The sequence below is a fragment of the Xyrauchen texanus genome, chromosome 9 (assembly GCF_025860055.1).
Source record: "Xyrauchen texanus isolate HMW12.3.18 chromosome 9, RBS_HiC_50CHRs, whole genome shotgun sequence".
NCBI classification, from domain to species: Eukaryota; Metazoa; Chordata; class Actinopteri; order Cypriniformes; family Catostomidae; genus Xyrauchen; species Xyrauchen texanus.
In genome coordinates, this window is record NC_068284.1 from 24,330,189 (window position 1) to 24,340,125 (window position 9,937).

Sequence of the window (9,937 nt, forward strand, 5' to 3'; positions counted from 1 at the left end):
ATTTAACCCCTGTTTATGTATAGAAGTACATGCTTAGTCCAGCAGAGAGGGAAGACGGAAAAAAGACCATATGTTAGGAAGGGAAGTCCATATGTTAAAAAAAAAATGGTCACTGGCCAATAAAAAAAATCTTCTTTAATATAGTACTATTGGATTAAGCCCACCATGTGACCAATTTTTCTTCAGAACAAACATAAACATGCATATCACTCGTAAACATTCAAATTGATTGCGTTGTTTTTGATGCCGTTGAATTTTAATCAGGCATTGATGTTGGTGGGACAGTGAGCAACACTTCCCGCACGAGAATCTCGTTGCCGTGAATGTGTTTGCGCATGCGCAGAATTCTCTCTCTTTCGTTGCAAGGGAATGACTGGCGTTTTGGACGCTCTCTGCTCCAGCATCGCAACATTTAAAGGCGAATTCTCAGAGTCCAGCACAATTTAGTTGGTGGATTCAAGTTTGGAAGAAGATTTGAGGATTCGAGGCGAAGTTTCCTGAGACCGTCGAACAGAGCGTTTGGGTGTGGAATTTTGTTAGCTTTTGAATGTGCGTACCACATGCTCATTGAAGACCGAGAGAGTAGCATAACGGCCTGGCCAAAGTTCTTCCTTCAGATCCGAACATATGTTTAGTTTTTGCGAACGATGTGCAATGGCTTGAGTTACATCCTAATGCGAACGCGATGTTTGTAGTGTTTGTGAGATTATTAGCGGTTTTTAACAGAGTCGGCCAACTCCGTAGTTCCGGTTAACTTTGTGTGCAGCTGCAAACGGAGTCATTCATCCAGACCAAAAAATTCTGTCCGACTGATTGTTTTAGATTCAGTGAGATTAGTGGCGTTTAACCCTGATATCGGGGGCCAGATCCTTAAAATGTTGTTGATAACGCGCTTGGTCAGTTTTACAACGTTTTCAATTAACTCTCATACTCGAACGCATTTTTTCGTCCGTTCGCGCTGTTTTTCAGTCATTTTTCAACTATGCACTGCTAGACGGACGTCTTTTAACGTTGCGTTGCGTCTCGTGCTGTAGCTTCGCTTTTCTTTAGACGACGTGTCGAGTCAAAGATAATGAACTTTTGAAAACACATTTCGAGACACGTGCGTTCTGTTCGATTCGTGGTGCTGCCTCTGGCAGGGAGGGCCCTTAACGCTCTACATGTATTTAAACTAGGGCAGCGTGCTATTTCAGCTATAACTAATTTTAATGTAGTGGAACTTCGTGGTCTCGCTTATATGTTGCATTTGGTGTGTATTTTGTAAACGGCAAATGTCTTTTCAGCATGTTCTGTCTCCAATACAGCAAACTACAAATATGTAAAAACTCAAATATATATGTTAGGCGTTGCTTTAAAAGTGCCTTATTTTTGTTACAAACACGATCCATGAGGTAACATTAATTTAAGCAATTTTGGCATGTAATGATTGAATAACACATGCAAGTAACAAATGTCAAAAATAATATTTTTTTATTATTTTGCAACATGGCAAAACCATGTTTTTTTAATGTACCTTGACATACCATTGTACATGCATATAGTAATCAGAGTACCATGGTATTACCATCTCTGTACCATGGTACCATCACTTTTATTTTATTTTTTTTGGTAATCGAATGAGATGTTTTTCTTTTTGCCTTTGCCCAGAATCCTTGGACAATAACCCATCATGGCTGATCTTGACACTGATTTCACCAGTGGTGATGCTGGGGCTTCATTAACCTTCCCCATGCAGTGCAGTGCTCTGCGCAAGAATGGCTTTGTAGTGCTGAAGGGACGTGCATGCAAGATTGTGGAGATGTCAACCTCCAAGACTGGCAAGCATGGACATGCCAAGGTGTCATATTTATAAACTTACTGCCAAGGACTTATAATGAAATGTCAGAATTTGTAATGCACTGCATGATGTTGAAACAGTACATTTTAAACAGTAAAAATTATTAAATGCAGAGGCTACATTTACCTTTTCAGGTTCACATGGTTGGAATTGACATTTTTACTGGAAAGAAGAATGAAGACATCTGCCCCTCCACCCACAACATGGATGTTCCTAACATCAAGAGACTTGACTATCAAGTAAGTTCTACCTTAAAATCATCTTTAGGCCTTATTTATAAAAGTGATTTCATGTTTTATCAATCATATTCACGTGTGCAGGAGTCCAGTGTAGCCTTTACCATATTGTATCCAATATTAATGAGTATGAATAGCTTGCTCAACCCATCTCTAAGCCCTTTCAACAAGATTTAAATATATTAATTGAATTTCTCTGATATTGTACCTGATTTGAGTGATGTGATTTCTTTCTATCTGATTTCAAGTAGATACAATCTGGGTGTACTGAAGTGTTTTATTTTTTTTTACCACTTCATTATTTTAATTGCTTTTTTTATTTAGTTTGATTTGCAATTTGAATTTAGAAATGTCTTTGGTTTAATTTTTATTATTATTATTTCTGCCTTTTTCTCCCCAATTTGGAATTCCCAATGCGCTGTAAATCCTCATGGTCGTGTAGTGACTCAATCCCGGTGGCAGATGATGAATCTGTTGCCTCCTAGTCTGAGACTGTCAATACGTGCATCTTATCACGTGGCTTGTTGAGCACATGACCACAGTGCGTGTGGAGGCCCACGCTATTCTCCGGCATTAACGCACAACTTATCACGCACCCCACCGAGAGCAAGAACCACACATTATAGTGACTACGAGGATGTTACCCCATGTGACTCTACCCTCCCTAACAACCGGCTAATTTGGTTGCTTAGGAGACCTGGCTGGAGTCACTTAGCATGCCCTGGGTTCGAACTCGTGACTCCAGGGGTGGTAATCGGCGTTAAGACTCTCTGAGCTACCCAGGCCCCAAGTTTTTTATTTGCAAAAAATACGTCGATGCAAAATATGCACGTCGATTCGTCGGATCCAAAACAAAGATGCGGTGCCGGCGAGTAGTAGTAACATGAGTGGCTCCTCAGACTATCAGAAGTGCAAGGCGGCATGCACTCGTTCCTCTAAAGTATGGGAATTCTTTAATTTAAAAGGAAACAATTCCGTGATATGTCGTCTTTGCAAAATGGAGATGGCCTTAAGAGGCGCCACCCGGTTGCAGATGACAGAGCACCGTAAGTTTTTTTTTCAACTCCCCACTTTGCACTCGATGATGGAGTAGGCTATAATACGTTGTCGACACCTAAAGTTTTCGCTTATAGCTATTAATAATGCGCTTATAGCTATGAATGAATGAATGTCGTGAAAAATACATAGAGGACACTGACAACGCGCTGACAGACAGGACCAAGCAGGTAACATTTAATAAAGTCTCAACATTCAAATTTGTTCATTCAAAGAAAATTAAACCATAAATAGGCCTACTATTTTGTGGCTCTTTAATGTGTCGTGACAGATTGCCTCAGTTAAAGCTGCTCGTGAACCGATCATCTTTTCCTTGGTTAATTTATAGCATCAAATAGGCTAAACATGAATGTAGCCTACATCAGAAGGACTGTTGTTTTAACCGCGGAAAGATGTCAGTACAGTAGCCTACAATCCATTATTCAAATCCACCGACGTTAATCTTCTCTCTCCTGACTACTTTGTCGGACAAAAATGGCGTATTATGATTGATTGATCAGATCGCCAGTCAATCAAACTCCCGGCAAATGTTTTTTTTTTTACATTTTATGCACACCCCCCCCCACCCCTGATGAAACCGGTATTACTGGTGTTGTCACAAGTCGATTAATCGAATCGGACTGAAAAAATGAATCGTTAAATTAATCGATGCATCGAAAAAATACATCGCTAGATTAATCGTTTAAAAAATAATCGTTTATCCTAGCCCTAATATATATATATATATCTATATATATCTATATCTGATTACATAATTAAACCCATTTGATATCTATATCTCTCATGAACATTTCTTGCATATTGCCCAGCCATAGGAGGGAATAAAACTAGTTTATTCACACACAAAGTCATTACCCTTCTGAAACGGCTAATCTGTGTCCTGGGATGAAAGGTAAGTAAAGCCACAACAACCCAGAATAAGTGATGTATTTACCCGGACAACAAAATACCCGTCCTTTAGCCCATGATTGAGAGAATGCACGAATGAAGTAGGTTTGTCGCCAAAGAGATGTTTCCCTTTACAACTGTTGAAAAGCCTTCTTTCAAAAAGTTGAACACACATTTCTATTACACTTTCATTTTGTTTCATTTGTACACTTTCGTTTCATTCAAATTTTTTGTTAAAATGAATAAAAAAATGTGTTCAGAGTTTGAAATCAAGCTGCCTTGCTTTATTGTAGGCTATTGCTTAACAAAAATTACCCCCTATTACCACTAACATCAAACCAGATGTAATACTGGTATTAGTCTGGTTGAACGTGAACACCGCACCGGTGTGAAAATTACGATATCGTGGCAATTCTGCTGTAATTTCTGTATGTTGGTAATGCTTGCCAGCATTCATATTAACTAATTTTCTAGAGACAAAATTATTTTTTTCTGCTGATTCCTAATGCATACCGTGGTACAATTTGTCTGACTTCCACCAAAATTGTTAAGCGATTGTGAGAGAGAGCTACACAAATTGTAGCCCTTTTTTCAATGTTTGAAATAATTCCTGACGAATGGCTTCTCAAAGTTGACTGCGAGCACGCCAAAATGGACTTCATGCTGTATATCCGCAACACTTTGACTGATTGTGACAATTTAGTATGTGTCATCACCATGCGTTGAGGTCACCTGCAGCGTTTTGCCACACTGCCCGTTACTGTTTAGGCTTCTAACTCTTGAACGCTTTGGCCAAAAATTATAAAACTGGTCTCTTCAGATTATGTGAAACATTCAGAGTTAAACGATACCCAAATTTGGGCATCGGACATTTAGAATTTGTCACAAAATACTGTATTTTATGAACACGTTGGCATATAGTTACGAAACTTTGTCATCAGGTGCCTGAGACGTTTTGGTACGGCAACACCTAGTGGTGGAAATTTTTTTTTTTTGTGAGCTTAACTTTTAGTGGCATTGGTCTATTTTCACAGGACTGGTCTTTTATATTTGGGAGGACTTGCCAAGTGCAATGATACCGTATTTGCTATGGTTCTCCTCATGGCCTGTTGCCACTTCGAGTGGATTCTTCAAAGTTGTTCTTCCGATCAGAACGAAATAAGCGTCATTAGTACATTTCTTAATTTTAAAGAAAATATGGCAACATTTTGCTCGTAAATGCCAAAAAACAGGCCAATGAATTTTAAGTGTAGTCTGTTTTTGCTAAATTTATATAACTCTTAAGTGAAATTAGATATTTTCACCATACTTGACACGTATATAAGAGCTCAACCTGAGAAAACGCAGAAAAAGCTGCGAGGTTTGGCCATTTGGTGGCGCTATAACGGAATATGGAAGTAGATCTAAATATAGAAACATTGGTCCGATTAATTTCAAAATGAGCATTCAGTGTTTTTATGGGAGTTGCCATCATTGATCATGAGGACAGTTGCGTATATTGAAAAACATTGCAGCCATTGGCCAATCATCAACAAATTTGAAATTGAGCTCACCAAAATGGATTTGAGGCTGCATGTTTGCATTTTTGACTTGTTAGATTGTGTAGGTCACGCAGAGAACAACGATACCATGGTTGGCCATGATTTGATTTTATGTAAATGTTTTGTTGTTGCTATAACTTCTAGTATGTCCAATCAACATGAAATTTAAGTCCGCTGATTATTTGCAGACCATGCCTGAAAATATTTGCAAATAGGGTTTTGATGTTTAGAATTGTTTCACAAACAAATTTGAAAAATACATTTATAAAAAAAATACCAAAAATACCAAAGAGGAATTAAGGCTGTTGCATTTGCTTAGTAAAATGAAAATATTTTTTTCATTGTGAATTCTGGAGGCCCTGTAGAAAACAATGGCTAAATTTGCTTTCTTGAAATATATCAATCAATCGGACCAATTTTCAATTATGTTAGTGTCATGGAAATAACCAAAACATATATTTTTGTTTAAATTATGTATTGAAATCAGCATCACGGTCACAAAATTAAAATATTAGAAGACAAAAACAATTGTTCAAAGGCAAAAACATTAGCTGTAGTAAAACAAGAACACTTATCAAAACATGTAAGCTAATAATTACAGAATCAAAAGAAATATTTGAGGGAATAAAATTGCAGTTTTTGTATTTAATTGGCTAATTTTGCACAATGTTGCACTTAACACCCTCTGCACAACCTTGAGTAAATGCTCTTTATCAATGTACTAATAGCCAAAAGAGCAAGCACATCTGTTCTGCCGATGATAGAGATGTTAATGTGCAACTAGTACATGCAAATAGAACAGTAGTGTATCTTGAGAAACATGGCCATAGATGTTTGTTTTTTATCTGTAACTCCTACAGCATTAATCAGAATTCTAACTTGAAATGTGTCACAATGATTCTTTCTTTGCTCATGCTGCCGATAATTGGCTTGACCTTGGCATTTGCTGCTTGCAGCTATATTTGTACAAATTATATTTTGTCATTCACATTTTAGCTTTTGAAAAAATTTCAAATTCAGTCTTCCATCAATGGATTGAAATCGCATATTGTTGCATATCTATTGCATGTATCAATTGTTCAAACGAATATCACAATGCTTCTGAAAATCGATATTTTTATCCAGCCCTAGTTTATGTAAAAATGTTAATGGTTAGTCAGCTTTTTGGTTTTGCTTTCAGTGCAGTATTTATTTATATTTTTCCTCTAACAACTCTAGACGCTCATTAAATGGAATGCATTCCAAAAGCTCCTGTCCTCCTGTGGGCCTTCCAGAGTGCATGTACATCTTAGTCAGTGGTTATGCTTGACTATAGAGCTACATGGCCCAGGGCTTTACTAGACTACATTTGTTATCTATTTTTTTTATTAATGTTTTTTTTGTCTTCCCTTTGGCACAGTTGGTTGGCATTACAGATGGCTACCTTTCCCTCTTGAAGGACAATGGAGATTTGCGTGAGGACCTTAAACTGCCTGAAGGGGAGCTGGGAAAAGAAATAGAGAGCAAATTTGAATCTGGAGATGAATTTTTGGTCTGTGGCAGTTCTTTGCAAATTCTCATGATATTGTATTGTCATATGCCTTTTTAGTTTTTATGTTTGATTTATAAATGTTCTTTTTTTTGTTTTCTCAATTTAGTTTGGTTCTCATTTGTCACTTATACATGTTTAAACAAAATATATTCATCAGGGCTCCCACAGTCATGGAAATTTACAGAATTTTAAAACTGATTTCCAGGCCTGGAAATGGAAATCAATAAAATCCTAAAAAGTAATTGAAATTTCCAGAGTGAATATAACTAGAAAAAATTATGCACCACCATATAAAATATTTAATTGGCTTTTTGTGAGGGCATTATAAAAGATTACTGGATAGAGATTTTATAAAAGTAATTTTATATGTAATCACAAAAGTCAAGGGAATTTTATCAATTTGAAAAAGGCTCATAGTTGTGATTTTGTGCTGATGTTTGATTTCTTTCACTCTTTTAGGTCTCTGTGTTGTCTGCTATGGGCGAGGAGTGTCCGATTGCCATCAAATCCATGAGTTCATAATGAACAGAAGCTTACTGGCTGGTTGAGTGAGGGCCTCTACCACAAATATCATATTAGTTCTAAAAGTCACCAAAGCCACAGCCTTCACAAACCACCCAGAATTGGTTCTGTTAATCAATATTAAGATGCTGGACCTTTTGACTTGTCTGGTAAGGTGCAGTCTGATCAGGATATTTCCAAATCACTGAGGTTTCCTGCACGTTTGTTGTTAAATGTTTTCCCTCATCCATTCCTTTTGTCATTATACAGACAAGCTTCTATCATTCATCATTTAAAAAAATAGTTTATAGTAATAGTTTTTTTTTTTTTTTTAAATGCTCTACATATTGCAGTAACCTTCAGTGATTTTTTATTAATGCCATTGGGCCTTAAACTGTTGCAAATCAGGCAACAGCTTTAGAAAATTACCTCTATGAATGACACTGACTAGTTTGCTGGGATTTGGTACATCTACATTTGTGCCAAAGCCTGCATGTCTCAGGTAGGCTAGGATTTATCAGAATGTTGCTTTGACAGGTTGCCACTTGGCCAACAACCAGCAATCCTAAGGCAGAAAGTTGTCCTTTTTTGTTGACTATCATTGACTATAACAACTTGCATCACGACCAAATGACCACATACAATATAACATCAGAACCATGCGTTTTATTTGGCATGTAGCTAAACATGTTTAAGTTTGAAAGTAATGTTTATGAAGTTTTAGTCCACCTGACTTCCATATTTTCTTCTATGTAAGTTTACAGCATTTCATATGTTCCTATGTAATTAACCTTTATTTTGATAGCAATTAAGAACTGTTTACGCAGCAAAGAAAAAAAAACACTTTGTTACATCTTTAGAGCAGAAAGGGAAGGCTTTGAGTTTTGCACTGGTTAATCAGCTGTGATGCAGGACTAATGGATGTCCTCTGTAACAAATGCAGTGTTTGTGTTTACAGGAGCTTTGCTTTAAAACAAATTACATTTTAAGATGCAGGCATTAGCTTGTTAGAGCTTCAATACATTTGTAATTCACATTCTGTAGGATCTTTAATGCACCTGACTTTTCAGTTGTATGAAGTTTTTTTTTTTTTTTCTAGGGCACTCCTTGCATTTGGTTAAACTCTCTTTTTTTTATTTTTTTTTTGTAGCATTTTTATTTACCCTTTTTTTTTTTTTCAATCTAGATGAGGAACATTTATAGCTTTTCATTTCGGTTCCTGTTTGTTTTTCGAAATTAAAATTCTTTTGATAAATTTGTTTACCGTAAACTGGATTCGCAAATTAGTAGGCACTTGGTGGGGCAGAAAGTTTTTCCTAGAGGTATTTTCAGCTGTGTTGGGTTTCCGTTTTATTTGTCGTCTTGGTGTGTTCCCAGATTCAAAAGACCAATTTTTTGTTTTAAGAAATGTAGTTCATATATATATATAAAAATAAATCTGATCTGGGAGCTCAAAAATGGAAAGTATTACATGACTGTACAGTATTGAAAATCATACACATTGGCATCTGAAAATTGAGTCTCTCAGGTTTCCACCGTTCGATTGTTTTGCTATGTGTCGTAATGAGCCTAACTTTGCCTGTAAAATACCTCTTTTTATCTGCAAAACTTAACAGATGATGGAAGAGCTGTATGAATCTAAATTAAGTAGCTTGGCTATTGTACAACCAGTTCAATCTTTAAGAAGGTGTGCTTAATCACGCAAGCAGTAGAAATGATAGTGTTCAGTGTTTTTCATATAGTTGAATGATTATTGTTGGAAACCACAGATGGGATAAGAGGTGAACAATTACAATAAACATAAAAAAAAAAACCAATGAGCTTTTGTGTTTTTCAACTGGTTTACAATTTATAATATGCCTGTGCAAACACGATTTGTTTATAATGACTGATCCAAAAAGGACATCAAACATTTGTTTTAAACAGTCATCTATTAATCAAGGCATGCAAGCACATTCTCTTCTAATCTCGTGATTTAAAGTAGACAAAAACCTGCTCAATGCTTTTCATACTGATCTGACCTTTTTTATTTTGCCATCTCAAACAGTTTATGCTTTGAGACAGAGGTTTGCAAACATTATTCCATTTAATTTTTCTTCATTTTAATTCTTGATTATCCTTAGAACCAATTGGAATAACAAGAACACAGAGCTAAGACTGAGAAAGAGAATGTGTCAAACTATAGCATCAACATCCATCTTCTAAAACCCTTCCTGCAGAATGTCATCCAGATGTTCATGTAGATTTTTTGGGGGATTTCCACAGTATGAAGGTATCAGGTAACATGAAAAAAAGAGGGAGCAAAAAAGACCCATGCAGCACTACTCGTCACTGCCCATTGCTTTCC

The 9,937-nt window shown here is 36.5% G+C and overlaps 1 protein-coding gene across 2 annotated transcripts; it reads left to right on the plus strand.

Moving 5' to 3' along the window:
• The first annotated feature begins 364 nt into the window (after positions 1 to 364).
• On the plus strand, positions 365 to 9,401 carry LOC127648850 (eukaryotic translation initiation factor 5A-1-like). 2 transcript variants are annotated; one of them, XM_052133638.1, is made up of 5 exons: positions 365 to 549; positions 1,648 to 1,837; positions 1,972 to 2,076; positions 6,958 to 7,089; positions 7,549 to 9,401. In XM_052133638.1, the coding sequence occupies exons 2-5, from the start codon at positions 1,670 to 1,672 to the stop codon at positions 7,609 to 7,611; spliced, it is 468 nt and encodes a 155-aa protein (XP_051989598.1). In that variant the 5' UTR covers positions 365 to 549; positions 1,648 to 1,669; the 3' UTR covers positions 7,612 to 9,401. The 2 variants fall into 2 exon arrangements, with proteins under 2 accessions (XP_051989598.1, XP_051989597.1); XM_052133637.1 differs by having other exon boundaries at positions 365 to 523.
• The last annotated feature ends 536 nt before the right edge of the window (positions 9,402 to 9,937 follow it).

What these genes read in the sequence shown, in the direction of transcription:
- LOC127648850 (XM_052133638.1), top strand. Translation starts at nt 1,670, where the DNA reads ATGGCTGATCTTGACACTGATTTCACCAGTGGTGATGCTGGGGCTTCA. An exon ending in GCAAGCATGGACATGCCAAG is followed by an intron (nt 1,838 to 1,971) that starts GTGTCATATTTA and finishes TTACCTTTTCAG; the next exon opens with GTTCACATGGTTGGAATTGA. An exon ending in AATCTGGAGATGAATTTTTG is followed by an intron (nt 7,090 to 7,548) that starts GTCTGTGGCAGT and finishes TCACTCTTTTAG; the next exon opens with GTCTCTGTGTTGTCTGCTAT.